Here is a 21,358-nt window from a genome sequence, read left to right as displayed (position 1 = left end):
CTGGTCGCCTTTGCACGTAAGAATACCTGCCCGCTCCTGTATCAGCAGTTCACGTACACGGCTCAGCACATGGCATGATTGAAGTGGGACCCCTAGTGTCGCTTCTCCGACACAATGTGGAGAGAGTGACAGAAGGGGAACGTCTAGGTTACGTATGTAACCTCCGTTCCCCAGGAAGTCCCTTGAGACTAAAATCTCTTTTCCGAGGGAGACCTGGCCAAGACGGCACACCAGTTACAATTTAAATACAAATACAGCATACAATACAAATAGCAAATACAAACAAACAAGCATCACACATAAAAGAAAGGAGCAGGTCACATATGGCAGTTACATTTTTGAGTTATATGGCATTTTAACATAGCCTTAAATTCATTTAATGGGACTTGATAATTTAGATGTAGTATGGCAAGCCGTTTTAACATTTAATCATTTTAACCTACTAGTCTCTATTTTCAGGCTACTAGTGCTTATTTTTTAGATACTAGTATCTATTCCATTAAGTACTAGTACTTATTCATTAGCTACTAGTGCTTATTCTTTAGGTACTAGTGCATTTTCTTTAGATACTAGTGCTTATTCTTTAGGTACTAGTGCCTTTTCTTTAGATACTAGTACTTATTCATTAGATACTAGTCCTTATTTATTAGATACTAGTGCTTATTCCAATAGTGTCTAGTATTTAATTATACCCAACTTGTTAAGAAAAAATAGAACTATTGCTTATTTTTTAGTTACTAGTAACATTTTAGATCAAAGATATCCTTACCTTAAGACACTTATTCATTAGATACTAGTCCTTATTTATTAGATACTAGTACTTATTCATTAGATACTAGTCCTTATTTATTAGATACTAATGCTTATCAATAAGCTACTAGTACTTATTCAATAGATACTAGTACTTATTCATTAGTTACTAGTACTTATTCATTAGATACTAGTACTTATTCATTAGATACTAGTACCTATTAAATAGATACTAGTACTTATTCATTAGATACTAGTACTTATTCATTAGATACTAGTACTTATTTCGATAGTCACTAGTAACTATTCTTTTGTTACAAGTAACAAATTTTTTTTTTTGCCATTGACTTCTATGGGGATCTGTCATTTAGATATCAACTATTCAGTTCTGACTAGTATCTATTCCAATTGTGACTAGTACATATATATTAGATACTGGTAGTTATTCTTTAGGTACTATTACTTATTTTTTAGATACTAGTACTTATTCATTAGCTACTAGTACTTATTCAATAGATACTAGTACTTATTCATTAGATACTAGTACTTATTCATTAGATACTAGTACCTATTAATTAGATACTAGTACTTATCAATTAGCTACTAGTACTCATTCAATAGATACTAGTACTTATTCATTAGATACTAGTACTTATTCATTAGTTACTAGTACTTATTCATTAGTTACTAGTACTTATTCATTAGATACTAGTACTTATTTCAATAGTGACTAGTAACTATTCTTTTGTTACTAGTAACATTTTTTTTTTGCCATTGACTTCTATGGGGATCTGTCATTTAGATATCAACTATTCAGTTCTGACTTGTATCTATTCCAATTGTGACTAGTACATATATATTAGATACTAGTACTTATTCAATAGATACTAGTACTTATTCATTAGAAACTAGTTCTTATTCAATAGATACTAGTACTTATTTCAATAGTGACTAGTAACTATTCTTTTGTTACTAGTAACATTTTTTTTTTTTGCCATTGACTTCTATGGGGATCTGTCATTTAGATATCAACTATTCAGTTCTGACTTGTATCTATTCCAATTGTGACTAGTACATATATATTAGATACTAGTACTTATTCAATAGATACTAGTACTTATTCATTAGAAACTAGTTCTTATTCAATAGATACGAGTACTTATTCATTAGATACTAGTACTTATTCATTAGATACTAGTAACTATTAATTAGATACTAGTACTTATTAATTAGCTACTAGTACTTATTCAATAGATACTAGTACCTATTTATTAGACACTATCCTTTCCTCTGATTTATCAGCCGAAGATCAAATTGTTCCTTCATCAGTTCCGCACAGCAGAATAAAAGTCCTCCGCGGCTGCATTTGTATGGATTCTTAACGCCTTTATTGCAACTTAACACCTTTATTGCAACTATATTTAATCTTTTTCTCATCAAACAACCAGACATAATCCGTACCAGGGAAGAGTAGACAGGGATTTTCTTCTGTGTAGAGACCATAGACTGGTGTAGACCAGCAGTTCTCAAGTGCAGGGGGGTGTGTGAAATAATTTGATAACAGCCTATACTGTATTTTCTGGACTGTAAACTAAAGTCACATTTTTTATAGGTTAATGAAACACGCTGTGATTTATTCCAAAGTGACTTAGGCCAATATAATGCATTTAACTTCGTTCAAATAATCGAAATGTTGACTTTCAGAAGTATAGACACGCCAAGAAGGCGTTTATTGCTGTATTTTGGTTAATTTTAAGTGTGCGCCAGAAAGATGTTCAAAGAGACCGAGACGCGCTAAAGCATGTTTTCTTTATTTTTCAAAGGCATGACATGATTTGTAGTCATTTTGAATGTACACAAATAAAAATATACATTTTACTCTTTCGAATGATGTCATATTATCTGTATGACTAATGAGAGTGTATTAAGTTATTTCCCTGAGGATCAAATCCAGTGATGGCGCCACGCCGCGCCGCACGCTCACACATTATCAGTTCACTTCTGGCATGGCATTGCAACACGATGTCGAAAGTGCGTAGACTATCTATACCACGACTTTAATTTCTCGTGCTATGTATAGGCCTACGCCAAAATATTTTCTATTTTTTTTTTGCGTGCATATGCTACGCACTGCAAATCTCTTGGGATTAGGGATGTGGAGTGCGTGCGTAGGCTGTATTACAGTTGCCATAGCACGCGAAAACTGCGTATCATATAGCTAGGCCTACATGCAAAAACTATTTTTGGTGTATAAATGGCACGATAAATTAAATTTGTGGTATAGTTACGCACTTTCATGAGACCACATAAAACAGTCAACAAAACATAAAAAGTTGCTTAATTTAATTTGGCAGCCTAAAATATAAAGGCTGTGCCGGTTAGTCAAACTCATATCCCTTGATGTGAAGTTGCGGATTTAGCCTATGTTGGGACTCGACTTTATATTAATAGATGCAAATGTTACATTGCAAATATGGAAACTTTTGGACCGAATGAGAGATGCGCGAACCCAACGTGCGTACAATTTCAGTTTCGATACAAATAAATTTGTTTAGCCTTGGCGTTTAAATAGGCTAAATGTTGTTTGTAATAAAGAGCACAAAAGGCTTTAGGCTACTGTATATTTTTTATTATAGCCTACATGGCTACTTATTTTTTTAAATCTTGTTTTCTGAATACCATTTATTGAAGGATTTGTCATAAAGTAAGGGGAAGTAAAATTCGCATAGCCTACATGTTTATTGTGTTTGCAATGTTAAGGTTGTATTTTATTTACCGGCCTTTTACACTATTGCTGAATAGGCTAAGAAAAAAACCTATTGGAACTGTGAACTAGTAACTCAGTCACCTTATGAAATCTTACCAAATCTGTCGTGAAATAACCCAAGCAGACCAAAATGACAAGTTATTACCTTTATGAAAATCTTGTGTTGCAGACCTGTGTGCGAGTGAGCAGTATAAAAAATATAATAATGAATAGGCATGTAGCCTAATATAGTGCATGCTACTTTAATTTTGACATTCAGTCGCATATCAGACGCAGACTATCCAAATTTTTTTATGTGAATTATGAATGCTCTCCAAAAGTCACAATCTCTGGATTGTGGTTGTTTGGCTGGTAATTATGAACCGGTTGTTTGGATTTTAATATTGGCAGTTAAGTCTTTAGTATGGTCTATATGTAAAAGTCATATTAAACGCATCTTTTCTCCCCTTATCCAATCAGCTTCTTCTATTGCCGTAGTTTAGCCTGCATTACCATATGAACTCTGATTGGATGGCTGAGAGTACTCATGTTTATGTAATAATCTGCTTGAAAGAAGATATCTCCTAATATTTCCTTACTAGTTCCTTATGAGGTTGAAGATATCTGCAAATTAATAGATACTAGTAGCTATTCTGTTTTGATATCATCTATTAATTTATGACTAGTAAGTATTCCAATTTTGACTAGTATCTTTTTAAATATTACTAGTACTTATTCATTAGATACTAGTACTTATTCATTAGATACTAGTACCTATTAATTAGATACTAGTACTTATTAATTAGCTACTAGTACTTATTCAATAGATACTAGTTCCTATTAATTAGATACTAGTATTTATTCCAGATGTTACTAGTAACTATTCTTATCTTACTAGTCACAACTGCTTTTTTACTAGTCTTATGTTATGACTAGTCAGAACGGCCACTGTATAGTTCAATTAAAAATCTTACTAGTAACATTTGGAATAAATACTAGTATCTAATAAATAGATACTAGTATCTATTTAATAAGTACTAGTATCTATTGAATAAGTACTAGTATCTAATGAATAAGTACTAGTATCTAATGAATAAGTACTAGTATCTATTGAATGAGTACTAGTATCTAATGAATAAGTACTAGTATCTAATGAATAAGTACTAGTATCTAATGAATAAGTACTAGTATCTAAAAAATAAGTACTAGTACCTAAAGAATAACTACCAGTATCTAATATATATGTACTAGTCACAATTGGAATAGATACAAGTCAGAACTGAATAGTTGATATCTAAATGACAGATCCCCATAGAAGTCAATGGCAAAAAAACATTTTTTGTTACTAGTAACAAAAGAATAGTTACTAGTGACTATCGAAATAAGTACTAGTATCTAATGAATAAGTACTAGTATCTAATGAATAAGTACTAGTATCTATTCAATAGGTACTAGTATCTAATGAATAAGTACTAGTATCTAATGAATAAGTACTAGTAACTAATGAATAAGTACTAGTATCTATTCAATAGGTACTAGTATCTAATGAATAAGTACTAGTACCTAAAGAATAAGCACTAGTAGCTAATGAATAAGTATTAGTACTTAATGGAATAGATACTAGTATCTAAAAAATAAGCACTAGTAGCCTGAAAATAGAGACTAGTAGGTTAAAATGATTAAATGTTAAAACGGCTTGCCATAGATGTAGCGAATTTTGCAAATTATTCCAAGACCATGGCGCAAAGTAAGAGAAGGCTATTTTTTTTTTTCGGCTCAGAAAAATCCTGAATGAACTCCCGTATTCGCCCCACTTAAATGCCCGTATGTCCGGGGGCGGGATATGCAAATACCGTCTGCCAACTTCTCATTGGCCTTTTTTCATAGAACAGAGGTATATATCGGTGCTCAAGAAAGACCCCTAGTGTCGCTTCTCCGACACAACGTCTCGTTCCCTCCATTGGGGAACGGAGGTTACATACGTAAACTAGACAATTCTATCCCCAAACCCTACCCCTAAACCTAACCCTCACAAAAAACTTTCTGCATTTTTACATTTTCAATAAAACATAATTTAGTATGTTTTTTAAGCAATCTGAATTGTAAGGACACTAGAAATGTCCTCATAAACCACATTTATAGCCAATCATAGAAGTGATTTGATTTGATAACACCATTGTAATTACCAGTTTGTAACCTAAAAAAAAGACAGTCCTCATAAACCACGTAAACCTGCCCAAACACACATCCCATGCAATTGGCTCAAGGTAATAAATAACTACAAGGAGAATAACAGAATATAGTGATGTGGGGTTATTGTCTATCTCACACACACACACACACACACACACACACACACACACACACACACACACACACACACACACACACACAATGACCAAACAATAAGGCCGAGAGGGCACTTCAATTTTTAAATAGGAAGCTGGTTTTATCATCATCCCTCATGTCTCCCATAGAGCCCCGCCAGTTTGTGCACATAAAACATGCCAATAATTTTATGATCTAATTACTATAAATGCAGTTGTTAGAAAGTCACCCTCTATTTAGATGCATATTAATATATTATTTGGCTGTACATCCTGTGCTTGTGTGATAGACAATACCCCACATCACTATATTCTGTGTTATTCTCCTTATTGTTATTTATTACCTTGAGCCAATTGCATGGGAACTTTCGCAGGCAACTGTGAAATACGACCGCTTGTTGCAAAATAAGGTGGATAGACATTTATTACATGTCATCACTTTGCGTCAAATAAATGTAGAGGATGATCCTCATATATTAGAGATCAGCTTGATCAGTGTTGAATCCAGGCTTGCACATTTGTGAATCAAGTCAACAGAACAACAGTCTCAAAAGGATCCACGAAGGCAAAAGCACATTCACGGACACACATTCACATTCTCGAGGTACAACACCAGAAAAAGGCTTGGCATTTATTTGGTACATTTGTGGATTGTGTTGTGACCATAGAAAACAGAATACTTGTGCATTCTGTTGTGTGTGTTTGTTAGAGCATGTGGATCTGTTGCGTGCATTTGTGGATATCTGCATGTGGCAGGGTTGCCATCACATTTGTCAAAACTGCATTGCTGAATTTAATGCCATGGCGTATATATTGTTAATACAGTGGACTACCTGGTAAAAGCATGTTTTTTTCCTTCCAATTATGTGTTTATGTAAGCATATTATCACTGGACATATACTTTATATAAGTATGTTAAATGTGTTAATTTACATCTACATGTTACGGGCACAGACATTCCTTATTAATCTAGATTCAAGACTTCTAGAGTCTTTTTATTTTAATTAAATTTTTTTACAAAAACAACACCAAAGCGTTAAATAATGATGACTTTTGAGAAAGGCATTTTAGATTTTCTTCAGTATGTGTACTAACATTCATGCAGCGTAATTTGCATTTCCTTTTATGGCTGTTTGCCAGAAAGAATAAAAATATAGGTATTTTATAGGTGTTTTAAAATACATCACAAATCTATGATACTGTAAACACTACATGAATCTGATGGAACAAATAAAAATAAAAGGGTGGCACCAGTGGAGTCATTCATGTTCCTGGGCGCTACCATCTCACAAGACCTGAAGTGGGAGAACCACATTGACACATTGTGAAAAAGGCCCAGCAGAGGTTGTACTTCCTTCGCCAGCTGAGGAAGTTCAACCTGCCACAGGTGCTGCTGATACAGTTCTACTCAGCAGTCATTGAGTCTGTCCTCTGCACTTCAATATCTGTCTGGTTTGGTTCAGCTAAGAAAATTGGACATCAGAAGACTACAAAGGACAGTTTGGACTGCTGAGAGGACTATTGGTTGCCCCTGCCCTCCCTTCAAGAATTGTACACTTCCAGAGTGAGGAAAAGGGCTGGAAATTGTCTTATTGTGTATTTCTATATATACTTTTTTTATTCTATTTTTGTAATATTATCTCTGTCTTGTTGCTGTATTGTTTGTGCACTGGAAGCTTCTTTCACCAAGACAAATTCCTTGTATGTGTAAGCATACTTGGCAATAAAGCTAATTCTGATTCTGATTACTCACTCACAATATGCAAGATCACTAACATCACCAACATCAGATTAAAGTTATTCTACCACTTTACCTACTGCCTCAGATCTCTTTAATATCTCAGTTATATGGCCAAATGTAGTGAGTGGTTTTCTCTTTTCCTTGTTAATGTTGTTTGATTAATAGCCTTTACATGACGTAGCCTACTAAACAGTGCTCAATTCAGTTACATGTACACTTCAAGTCCAACATTTTGATGCAAATACGCTTTTTGTCCCAGAGATTACGTTCACTTTAGACCAAACCGACTGCGTTTACATTAATGCATCAGCAAGATGGGCATTGGTGGAATTATTCGATCGTTTAGTCACGTACCCGCATTAGCGCACAAACATTAGCCGCCTGTCAATAAAACATCACACAGCAACAGACGTCAGGAAATAAAAAGTAAATCTTTTATATTTTATCTATATCAATCAAAAGGTGGATGTCTTGCTATCGCGATCGATGTAATGAGCACCCCTGGTCTAAATGTAGAACACAGGCTAAGTATAGAAAATTACTCATAAGTTTGATCGAGGTCTTTTTTTTTTTTTTTCACATAAACATCGAGATTGTTTTAGAACACAGCCCTACTGATAACATTGTATTAATCTCTCACATCAACCCAGTAATCTCAGTGATAGATAGCTCATTTACAGGCTACGTTATAGACACAGAATCTTGTAAGCAGGAATATGAAATTTACCTTGATATGTTTCTTACAATTAGAGGCAGGATTAATGCTGAAATCTTTCTTGAGCAAGTTAAACTCACATGACACAATCAAGTTATTGGCCTTTTTCACTACGAAAAGCCCTTTCAAGTCCAGCCGTGATTACAGTTGGAGCCTGATCTACAGCTGCCATTCAAGTTTTTTTAAGTGTGACTTGATTTGACAGGACTCACGAGACTCTGCATTTGTGAATTGCTGTAAGTGGATCTGTTGCATGCATTTGTAGATTGCTGTATGTGTGTGTGAAGCTGTTATGTGGATTTGTGGATTGCTGTGTGGATCTTTTGTGTGCATTTATGGATTGCTGTGTGTGTGGATTTGTTGTGTGCATTTGTCGATCACTGTGTGTGGCTCTGTTGCGTGCATTTGTAGATTGTTGTGTGTGTGTGTGTGTGTGTGTGTGGATCTGTTGCTTGCATTTGTGGATTACTGTGTGTGTGTGGATCTTTTGCGTGCATTTGTAGATCATTGTGTGCGTGTGTGGATGTTGCATGCAATTGTGGGAGGTTTCGAGGCTGTTTTCACTCCATACATACTGTCTCTCTCATACAAACACACACACACACACACACAAACTTGTTTTTATATCATTGTGGGGACTCGCCATAGACTTCCATGCATTTTATGAATTTATGCAGATCTAACGATAATTTCTATACCCTAACCCTAACCCTACACCTAAACCTCACAGAATTTTGCATTTTTACATTTTCTAAAAAATTATTGTTTAGTATGTTTAAAAAGCTATTTTCCTCGTGGGGACCTCTGGCTGGGCCCCATAAGGTAGATGATCTCATGATCTCTATCCTTCTGGGGACATTTGGTCCCCACAATGTTGTGTAAACATGTACACACACACACACACACACACACACACACACACCCTCTCAGCCTCAAAAGCACAAACACACTCACCCTCCCCTCTACAGTGAGCAACTAGAAAAAATGCACACCTACACACACGCACACTGATCTAAACACACATAAACACTTGCGCAGGCACACAAACTCTCTCACAGTTCCATACACACATTCTCTTCTTCTTTATCTCCCTCTCACACACAGCTCTGCACACACACACACACTCTCTCTCAAATAATAACACACACATGCACACACACCCTCTCTTTCTGCCTCATGAGCACACACACACACACACACAAACACACACACATACACCCTCCCCTACTCACTCAACCACAAGAACAACACACACACACACACACACACACACACCTCTCATACACACACACACAAAACTAAACACATACACACAAACACACTCACACACAAACTGAGCCATCTCTCTGTTTCTCCCTCCCCATCTCTTTCAGTTTCAAACCTGCAAACATGTGCACGCGCACGCACACACTCTCTCAAATAGTAACACACACTCACGCCCTCTCTTTCTGTCTCATGAGCACACACACTAACACACACACACACACCCTCCCCTACTCACTCAACCACTAGAACAAACACTCACTCACACACACACCAAACACTCACTCACTCACTCACACACACACACACACACACACACACACACACACACACACACACACAAACTTAGCCTTCTCTCTATTTCTCCCTCCCCATCTCTTTCAGTTTCAAGCATGCGCATGCGCGTACACACACATACACACACACGCATGCACACACACACAGACACACGCACACACACACAGAAAAAACACACACACACATCCTCACCATTTTCCCTCCTCTCTGCCTCTCTCTCTCTCTCTCACACACACACACACAAAGAAACACACACACCCTCCCCTCTTCTGTTTCTTTCTCTCTCTCACACACACACACACACACACACACACACACACACACACACACACTAGCCTTTGCCTTGCTCACACACACATGTACACCATCAGACACACACTCTCCCTTCTCTCTCTCTCTATCTCTCTCTCTCTCTCTCTCTCTCTCTCTCATACACACACACCCTCCCCTTCGCTTTTCCACACAAAATACTCTCTCTGCTTTCTCTTAAACAGCCACACACTTTTTTGTCTCACAAATCTGTCACTCAAACAGCTTGTTTACACACAATACCAAACATATCATATATCAGTTTCTGTGAGGATATATGCATTCGTACTAGGACTTATTTAACATACAACAATGACAAACCATAGTTTACAACCAAATTCAGGCAGCTTCGGCAGGCCATAGAGGATGCTTACAGAAGTGGGGATAAAATCTTGTACAATCAGGCCAGGAACACAATAAGGAAATCTAAAATAAGCTACTCTGATAAGCTGAAAAACAAGTTTTCAGCTAACGACCCTTCATCAGTGTGGAGAAGCCTGAAAGACATTACTAACTTAAAGACACCATCCACCAAAACTATAGGGAACCAACAACTGGCTGACGACTTGAATGTACTTTACTGTAGATTTGAAAGGTCCAGTCTCACACCCCACACCTGCTCTGACCTTCACTTCACACAAACATCAACACCTCCTGCAACTCCCCTCCTCCCCCTCCTGCTATTCAACCTGCACTTAAGATCTGTGAAGAGATGTTCCATGTCTTCCTGAAACAAAAGACAAGGAAAGCACAGGGCCCAGACTGTGTTTCAACCACTTGTCTAAAATCCTCTGCTGACCAGCTGGCCTCAATCTTCACACAGATCTTCAATAGATCACTAGAGCAGTGTGATGTTCCCTGATGCTTCAAATGCTCCACTATCATTCCTGTCCAAAAGAAACCCAAAATCACAGGACTTAAAGGAATAGTTCACCCCAAAAATTGGTATCCATTCACTTGCATTGGATGAAGCTAAAAACCTGGGATACATTCCTAAAAATCTTAAATCCTGTTCTGGTCTAATTTACACCAACTCTCTGTTCCATGTCTATCTGTCAGTGGATCCCCAGCTTTCTGATGGACAGGCAGCAGATAGTGAGACAGGGGAAATTCACTTCCAGCACACGTAAGATTAGCACTGGTGCCCCACAGGGAGTGTGCTCTCCCCACTACTCTTCTCCCTGTATACCAATGACTGTGCTGCCAAGGACCCCTCTGTCAAGCTCCTGAAGTTTGCAGATGACACTATTGTCATCTGCCTCATCCAAGATGACGATGAGTCTGTATACAGAAAGGAGGTTGAATGGCTGGCTCACTGGTGGAGTCAATACCCCTGGAGCTGAACACGCTCAAAACAGTGAAGATGATAGTGGACTTTAGTAGAAACACTCCAACATCAACCCTGCTCACCATTCTGAACAGCATGGTGGCCAGTGGAGTCATTCATGTTCCTGGGCGCTACCATCTCACAAGACCTGAAGTGGGAGAACCACATTGACACATTGTGAAAAAGGCCCAGCAGAGGTTGTACTTCCTTCGCCAGCTGAGGAAGTTCAACCTGCCACAGGTGCTGCTGATACAGTTCTACTCAGCAGTCATTGAGTCTGTCCTCTGCACTTCAATATCAGTCTGGTTTGGTTCAGCTAAGAAAATTGGACATCAGAAGACTACAAAGGACAGTTTGGACTGCTGAGAGGACTATTGGTTGCCCCTGCCCTCCCTTCAAGAATTGTACACTTCCAGAGTGAGGAAAAGGGCTGGAAATTGTCTTATTGTGTATTTCTATATATACTTTTTTTATTCTATTTTTGTAATATTATCTCTGTCTTGTTGCTGTATTGTTTGTGCACTGGAATCTTCTTTCACCAAGACAAATTCCTTGTATGTGTAAGCATACTTGGCAATAAAGCTAATTCTGATTCTGATTACTCACTCACAATATGCAAGATCACTAACATCACCAACATCAGATTAAAGTTATTCTACCACTTTACCTACTGCCTTAGATCTCTTTAATATCTCAGTTATTACTCACAGACATCAATGAGATTAAATGAGGAACAAATGGAGACTTTTTCTAAATTCTCCTGCTTATCAGATTTTTCTCTTGAGAAAAAGACTTGCATGTGTCTCCTCTAGATTTTCAGAAGAGATCTCAACAATCAGTACGTTTACATGCACTTTAAAAGTTTGATTTCAGTTTGACAAAAAAAATTGTCTTTTTTAAATATCAATTAAGTGTTTTAGTCCGACTAAAATTGTAAAAGTTTTTGCAAAGTCAGATAATGACAAACAGACCTAGATAATGTGACTGTATATTGGCCTCTTCCAGTATGTATACGTACACGTTACTGTATTAGGACCACAACTGGCTGCAGCGTTACATGAATGATCCGGAAGACAACGGTGACACAACAGGTATTTAACACTTCCTGGTGTTCTTCCTTCAAATGTTCGATTAAAGAGCAACATGCAGGTTGAATTTATAACTGAATTAATACTTTATATTGTCTGCAGAGGTCTTTTAAAAACACATATGTAGAAATTACTAATGAAATCTCATTTGATGTAGAGATTTTGATGAAAATGTGCTAGGCTCTGGAATACGCCTTTCCCGCTATCAATGCGTCATATGACGTAGGGCGAGGCAAACAAAAGAGCTCGCGGTCAGCTCTCATTGTGGGTGTTGATGTAGTTAGAGCAGTAGTGAGAGACAGAAAGTTTTAGAGAAGCCATAATGGTAAATTATTGTGTTTGTGCTGGTTGCACGAATTCCAGCCTGTCAGGACATCGTGTCCATCATTTTCCTTCTAGAAAAAACAAGGCTTTTCGGTCTTGAGTGCGTTTTGTGCAGGTGAAGAGAGCAGACTTCACTGCCGCGTCTGTTACCACACACTCGGTCGTTTGTGGCGCACATTTCACTCGGAGAATTATCGACCTGGAGATTTGTTGGAGTCTCGGATGGGATTTCGGAGTAAGGACCACGTGAGGCTGATTACTGATGATGTTCCCTCGGTGCACTCGATGGAATCAAGTCCACCGTCAAAGTGTACACCGGATTTTGGCGCGGGCTGGACTGGAGGACAAAGTGCTAACGTTAGCAGACATTCTGTGCAACGAAACGAGGACTTAGCAGAGTAAGTCTTACTTTTAATTATTTTAACTCTTAATTTGCTCATAATTATAGGCCTGTGGGCCATCATAGGCATGTTCGGCCACACCGGAGAACTCGGTTTCTTCATTCGCATCCATTGTAACCTGAACTTGACCAGACTCCCTCGCCCATCGTCACTTCCGGTTAGTGCTTTATAGACGCGGAAGTTATTTCATCACAATTTATCTCAAAATATCGTTAATGGCTAAATATATATTACTCCAGTTCAGAAAATCTAGTTGTTTTATCATCAACATACACTATGCTATATAGGGGTGTCCAACCTGCATGTTGCTCTTTAAGCATTATGTCACGCATACTTCTATAGACAGATGAAGACGGTCTCGTCTTGAAGATGGGATGATCCAAGACGGCGGCGCGGTAGCACGTATCGGCCACTCTGGATCCAAAATGGTGCTATTTTTGTCACTTAGCCCGACTTTTACGGCACATGGACATCAGAGAAACCGGTGTTCATGTCTACCATCGCCAGACACTTGCTAAAATATAAGATCCATGCAACACCCAAGCAGCATGATGATCTGCAGGATAAGCTACGTGAACTCGGCTTGCTGCGGAGACCAGGCCTCCAGTCCTTGGCGTCACCTGATTCCGGTGACCGGAGGAGGAAAAGTCGTACGCGGTGTTAGAGGAAGCAAAAGCACGGCAAGAGGGCGGGGGTCCATGCTAGGCTAAAAATAAAGCCTAGCCGGCCGGCTCTACCATCTATCCTGCTCTCAAATGTTTGCTCCATGGACAATAAACTGGACTACATCCGATTACAGCAGACTACGCAGCGTGAACTTAGAGACTGCTGCGTCTTTGTTTTCATGGAGACTTGGCTCAGTGACAGAGTTCCGGACGCAACCATTCAGCTAGACGGGCTCGCCTCATTTTGTGCCGACAGAAATGCAGCTCTGTGCGGTAAGACTGGCGGTGGTGGCTTGTGTGTTTACATCAACACAGAATGGTGCAATAACTCTATGCTAGACTCTAGTTACAGCTCATCGCTGGTGGAGCTTGTGACTGTTAGATGCAGACCTTTTTATTTACCACAGGAATCACCACTGTTATTATAACCGGAGTTTACATTCCCCCCAGCGCTAATGCTAAGGAAGCGCTCTGTGAACTGTATGGGGCTATTAGCGAACTGCAGAACGCTCACCCTGACAGACTGTTTATTGTCGCCAGAGATTTCAACCATGCAAATCTCAAGACAGTGCTCCCTAAATTCCATCAGTATGTGGACTTTGCAACGAGAGGGGCGAACATGCTTTATCTTATTTACACAAACATCACAGGCGTGTACCGGGCGGAGCCCCGCCCCCACCTCGGCTACTCAGACCACATCTCTGTTATGCTAATTCCAGCATACAGACCACTAATCAGACGCAAAAAAGCAGGAGCAGGTGAAAACCTGGCCAGCAGGAGACATCTCTGCTCTTCAGGACTGTTTTGAGTGTACTGACTGGCACATGATCAGTGAGGCTGCAACATATGGCGACTCTACCAACTTGGAGGAATACACAGCATCAGTGACCAGCTGCATCAGCAAGTGCATTGATGATGTCACCTTCTCCAAGGCCATCACCACACGCTCCAACCAGAATGGATGACTGTGGAGTTGCGTGCGCTGCTGAGGACCCAAGACTCCATCATCAGAGCAGGCGACAAGGCTGCCCTAAGAACAGCGAGGGCCAAACTGTCCCGGACCATCAGACAGGCAAAGCGTGCACACATCCAGAGAATCCACAGCCACTTCCAGGACAGCAGCGACATGCGGTGCATGTGGCAGGGCATCCAGACCATCACCAACTACAGGACAACATCAGTTGCCTGTGACAGATTACCTTCCTTCCAGATGTGCTGAATGACTTCTACGCCCGGTTTGAGGTGCAGAACAACGTGGTGGCGAGGAAGACCACCCCTCCACCCAACGACCAGGTGCTCTGTTTTACCACGGCTGATGTGAGGAAAACTCTATGTAGAGTCAACCCACGGAAGGCTGCTGGACCAGACAACATTCCTGGCAGAGTGCTCAGAGGATGTGCAGACCAGCTGGCAGATGTTCTTACCGAAATCTTCAACATCTCTCTGAGCAGTGCCGTCGTTCCAACATGCTAAAATGCCACCACCATCGTCCCCATGTCAAAGAATTCTTCAGTGTCCTTCCTCAATGACTACCAACCCGTCGCACTCACACCCGTCATCATGAAGTGCTTTGAGAGGCTCATCATGAGGCACATTAAAACCCAGCTGCCCCCCTCACTAGTCCCACTGCAGTTTGCGTATCGTCCCAACCGTTCAACAGACGACACCATCGCTCACAAGGTCTCATATGTTCAAATGCTGTTCATAGACTTCAGCTTAGCATTCAACACAATCATTCCTCAGCACCTGATTGGAGAGCTGAACCTATTGGGCCTGGACACCTCCCTCTGCAACTGGATCCTGGCCTTCCTGACTGGGAGACCTTAGTCAGTCTGGATCGGAAACAGCATCTCCACCACCACCACACTGAGCACTAGGGCCCCAAAGGGCTGTATGCTCAGTCCACTGCTGTTCACTCTGCTGACTCACGACTGTGCAGCAATGCACAGCTCGAACCACATCATTAAGTTCGCCGATGACACGACCGTGGAGGGTCTCATCAGCAAGAACGACGAGTCAGCATACAGAGAGGAGGTGCAGGTGCGGACTGGTGTAGAGCTAACAAACTGTCTCTGATTGTGGATAAAACAAAAGAGATGGTTGTTGACTTTAGGAGAGCAAAGAGTGACCGCTCTCCACTGAACATCGACAGCTCCTCTGTGGAGATTGTCCAGAGCACCAAATTCCTTGGTGTTCACCTGGCGGAGAACCTCACCTGCTCCCTCAACACCAGCTCTATTGCCAAGAAAGCCCAGCAGTGTCTCTACTTTCTTCGAAGGCTGAGGAAAGCACATCTCCCACCCCCCATCCTCACTACATTCTATAGAGGGACTATTGAGAGCATCCTGAGCAGCTGCATCACTGCCTGGTTTGGGACTTGCACCATTTCGCAAAGCCCTGCAGAGCATAGTGAGGACAGCTGAGAAGATCATCGGGGTCTCTCTTCCCTCCATCAAAGACATTTACAAAAAACACTGCATCCGCAAAGCAACCAGCCTTGTGGATGACCCCACACACCCCTCACACAAACTCTTCACCCTCCTGCCGTCTGGCAAGAGGTACCGAAGCATTCGGGCCCTCACGGCCAGACTGGGGTAACAGCTTCTTTCCCCAAGCCATCAGACTCCTCAATACTCAGAGACTGAACTGACACACAAACACGTGTCCTGAGTTGCACTTTAATTAGTGTCACTTTATACCTGGCTGCTACCTCAATAACTGCTATGTCTATAGAACACTATCTCATAGTATGTTATGTTTACATTTGGCATTTTTAGAAACTGTCATCTTTTTGCACTACTGTGTACTGGTCTCTCACTGTGCCTATTGTCCTGTTCATTTTTAGTAATTTATTGTACTGTCCCGTACTTTTTGCACACGTTATTTAGTCTGTGTAGTCTCATGTGGTTCTGTGTTTGTCCTATGTTGTTTTATGTAGCACCATGGTCCTGGAGGAACATTGTCTCTTTTCAATGTGTACTGTACTAACTTGACTTGACTTGACTACGAGAAAACCTGCTGTAGCTCGATTATAACTGTGCATGTAAACGAGTGATCAGATTTGCTAAAATACCAAAGTCTGCAATCAAATGTCAAAGATTTCAATATAAACTCAAAAATGTCTCATCCTATTCTCCCACAAACAAATGATCTGAGCAATACCATCCACAATCATTTTACAGCTCTATACTCTCACTGTATGACAGGGTTTTAATATTTTCAGTTGTGTCTGTTTTTATTTCTTTTGAAACTCAGACAAAGTGGATACTTAAATGAAACAAAACTCCAAGTCTCCTCAGCTATGAAAGAGCAAGAAAATGTTTGCAAGAATAGTGTCATCTATGCGAATTCTGCAAATGATCTCTGACCATCTCAGGAGGTGCTGTGAATTTAGTTTTGCTTTATTTGCACCAAGTAGTTCGCATTTCACCTATTGTCGTAGATACAGTAGATACTTGCATGATGGCAAATGGGGCCCTTGGATTTGGAAAGGTGGTTATTTAAGATTTTTTTGATCACTTCATTATTTAAATAGCTTTCTCATTTTGTTTAATGTGTGATTTTGTTTAAGTTTTTAGTGTTTCAATAAATTAATTACATTTTTAAAGCAAAATCAATAAAGCTGACCCTCGGCATGGGGGTTGATGATGTAATCAGATTTTTTATATCTATATTTAGCAAATATTATGAAAATATTTTTTTGCATATCACCCAGCCCTTTATATGTATGTATTCGCATTTTCATATTTTCTGATCAGACTGTTATTTCCTTTTAAAATCACACACAATCAGCACAGTTTAAACTCTTGTTTTGGCACAATGGTTGACTGAAAGATAAGTAGGCGGGTCTTCACTGCTGTTTGAATGCATTCGAATGAATGAGTTTTTACACTACGAACCCAATGTTGTCACTGAATTTTTGACCATTTTCAGCAATCTCCGAATGTAGTTGAAGTGGACAAATTTCAAAAAATGTTGGTCCCTGTCTTTATTGCAGTCCTGTTTCAAATGGATTGCCCTTAACGTTTCTTCTTACCAGGTGTAAACGGTTCAAATGGTTTTATTAAAGCTGTCAATCTCTTTCAGAACACACATACTGGTCTCACACACAACATGCATTACAATATCTCACTCTCTCTATAAATGAGCTTTATCTCTCTCTTTATAGCTCACAAACACACATACTACCTGTTCATCCAGCTCTCCCTTCCAAACACAATCAACAAACACAGCACTGACACACACACACACACACATAATATAAACACAGATTTTCAGTTGTCCACCAGCTTTATACTTTATACACACACGCAACTCCCATTGGTTACACATAAACACACACGTGCAAACCTAAACGTTGCTGTCCTCTTTCTCTCCCTCTTTTTCTCTCACGTACACACAAACACTTTCACTCCATCTCCCTCTCAGTAACACACGTTACTGCACAAACCACACACACACACACACACACACACACACATACATTGGTGTTTGTGGTTTACAAGGATTCTCGATAGCCATAATGTATTTTATACTGTACAAACTGTATATTCTATCCCCTAACTCTACCCCTAAATTTAACACTCACAGAAAACTATCTGCATTTTTACATTTTCAAAACAACATCGTTTAGTATGTTTTTAAGCCTTTTGGTTTATGAGGACACTTGAGACATTATTACATGTGTATAATCTAGAATAGTGCTAGTGAACAGCTCACATAAACATATGAACACACACACATAAATATACACACACACAAACTTGTTTTTATATCATTGTGGGGACACTCCATAGACTTCCATGCATTTTATGGATTTTATACAGACCGGCCAGTACGGAAGCCCCCCGTCCCACAATGCAGGACAGGCATGCCTAAACCAGTCAAGGGCTCTTCTATTCTAACTGCTGCGGGGGTTCTCCCATCCGAATGCTGTGCAAGCTAACTCACATAAATTTTTTAGCGTGGGCTCCCCCTTTCGATGTGCAGCGAGGGCTCCCCCGTTCGAATGCTGTGAGGGCCCCTAATTGCCAGGAGAGTCTAAGGTCGTCCCGAGCGCCTAGGATCCACTCCCATATTCGGGGTGACCTGCCCTAGAAGCTAGGATTCACGGCTTCGCTCAGGCGGGCCTGGCTCCCCAGCACAATCCACAAGGGTCCTCCCATTCAAACCGCAGTGGGGGTTCTGCTGTTCCGAATGCTGTGTGAGCTATTCAAGTTTATTTGTATCACAGGCTCTCCCGTTCGAAGCTCAGAGGACTCTCCTGGTCAAATGCAGTGAGAGCCCCCATTCTATTGCAGGTTGGGCTCGCCTGCTCGAGCGGAGCAGTGCACCATCCCTCGGGGTTCACCCGCTCGCTGCAAGGCCCCATAGATCGAAGTCACCAAGCCTGGAGGGAGACTTAAGGTTCGGCCTGGGCGGCTAGGATTCTCACCTCTGTCCGGGGCAACCTGGCCCTAACGCATTCGGGCATAACAATCCCCTCATTTCAATGTGGCCGCAACCGCCACTGTCTCTTCAGTGCTTCCACCTAATTTCCATTCTCCACCTCTACCTATTTTACATCTCCCAGTTTCCTATCCCCCGAGCGGACCCTAGTGTGTGGCAAACTCATTTCATTGCTCCACACTCCTTTTTGGGGGGTACAAGAGGTATCATACATACTTTGTCTCATCTCAAATGCAAGAGGTATCATAAAATACTTTGTCTCGTCTCAAATAAAAGACTCTACAGACAACAGCGTGCTGTCCCGATTTCTGGCATCTTTTGGGGGGTATTTGTGCTCAGGTCAAGCCTTGAGCCTCAAGCCCTTTGCCCAGAACAGCGAGCCACACATGCATCCCTCCACCTCCCCTTTCCCCTCCTATTAATTTACTAATAACTAACCTATGTGTGTGTGTGTGCGTGTGTGTGTGTGTGTGGGGGGTGCTCAGGTCAAGCCTCTAGCATCAAGCCCTTCACCCAGGACAGCGAACGACAAACGTTTACACTATCCTTTAAGCAAAATTACATTAACTTGCGAAATACTGAAACTGTTTGCTGTTACTGACAATGTTTTAGGTTTTAACCTGTGATTTCAGGTTTTACTATCCTTGTGTGGACATTTTAGTCTCCAAAATGTTACCAAAACGTGACACACACACACACACCTCTTCCAAACACTCTGACACTTTTACACACAACCTTTATTCTACTCTGAAATAAAATCACACCCTCACACTGTCATAATGTGTGACTGTCATACACTCTTCCCTTTTTCACACGCTATCTCACATGCAGCAACATATTGTGTCTGTCTTTGTCATGCACACACTCACACTGTCTTTCCCTCCCTCCATCCCTCATACTCTCCCTCACATACACGCAAGCATGTACACTCTGTCTCTCTCTCACACACACACACACACACACACACACACACACACACACACACACTGTACTTGTTCCTTTTTCTCTCACGCTCTGCTCCCTCCCTCCTCCCATCTGCACACAGTCTCTCTCTCTCTCTCTCACACACACACACACACACACACACACACACACACACACATACACACACACACACACTCACACTCTCTCTCTCTGACACACATAGCAAGCAGTATCGCTCGCTCTCTCTCTCTCTCTCTCTCTCACACACACACACACACACACACACACACACACACACACACATACGATTATTCAGTCTTAATCATGATTAAAAAGCATTCTGTATTATTTTAGAACTATCCTGATACGTGAGCCTGTTATACTGAGAGCAGTGTCATTTAAATGACTTACACACACCTGATTCCAATGATAACCAACGGAATAACGTTACTTATAAAACATCTTATCTCATAACTAATTAATTATGATAATTTGTTCAGCTTTGTTCACATTATTCCCTCCCAAAAACGACTTAAAATATTAGTTTTTACGATATTTTTGCTTTAACAGAAAAGTTGTACTATGTGACAAACGTTTCTGAGCTTTGAACTCGGTGTCATCTCTGGAAATGTTACTCTTTATCGAGTTTGTTAACTCCCTCACCCTCGCGGCGGCTTGCTGCTCTCTCCGTCGCTGTCCAGCGTCGGCGGCTCCCGGTATTCTAAAAGCGAGCGAAAGGTCTCTGCCATTCCCCAAGAAGAGCGCTGCATTCTCTCACGCGCAGCGCTAGCGGTCTCTGTGTATGTACAGGTTATTTCAGACGATACCATTCACACACACGCGAAGGGAGGACTTGCGGTCGGACTATCATACATTTGCAGTTGTTCGTTTGAAGAAAACACTTATTTTGTGATTTTTACTCCAATAACGGTAATATATATATATATATATATATATATATATATATATATATATATATATATATATATATATATATATATATATATATATATTATCTCGTTTCACTTATATT

General features: G+C 40.3%; 1 protein-coding gene across 2 annotated transcripts in view; it reads right to left on the bottom strand.

The window, feature by feature from the left end:
* The window catches only part of si:dkey-117m1.4 (uncharacterized), a 54,679-nt gene extending 33,569 nt beyond the window's left edge, over positions 1 to 21,110 (bottom strand). For both annotated transcript variants that reach the window (XM_052127487.1, XM_052127488.1), the window contains exon 1: positions 20,989 to 21,110. In XM_052127487.1, coding sequence (XP_051983447.1) covers positions 20,989 to 21,095 — 107 coding nt within the window. In that variant the 5' untranslated portion in view covers positions 21,096 to 21,110. The remainder of the gene's footprint in view (positions 1 to 20,988) is intronic.
* Between the last annotated feature and the right edge of the window lie 248 nt (positions 21,111 to 21,358).

Source organism: Xyrauchen texanus, chromosome 5 (assembly GCF_025860055.1).
Source record: "Xyrauchen texanus isolate HMW12.3.18 chromosome 5, RBS_HiC_50CHRs, whole genome shotgun sequence".
Classification (NCBI taxonomy): domain Eukaryota; kingdom Metazoa; phylum Chordata; class Actinopteri; order Cypriniformes; family Catostomidae; genus Xyrauchen; species Xyrauchen texanus.
The sequence above is the reverse complement of the archived record's forward strand: the minus strand, read 5'-3'. Positions and strand labels throughout refer to the sequence as shown.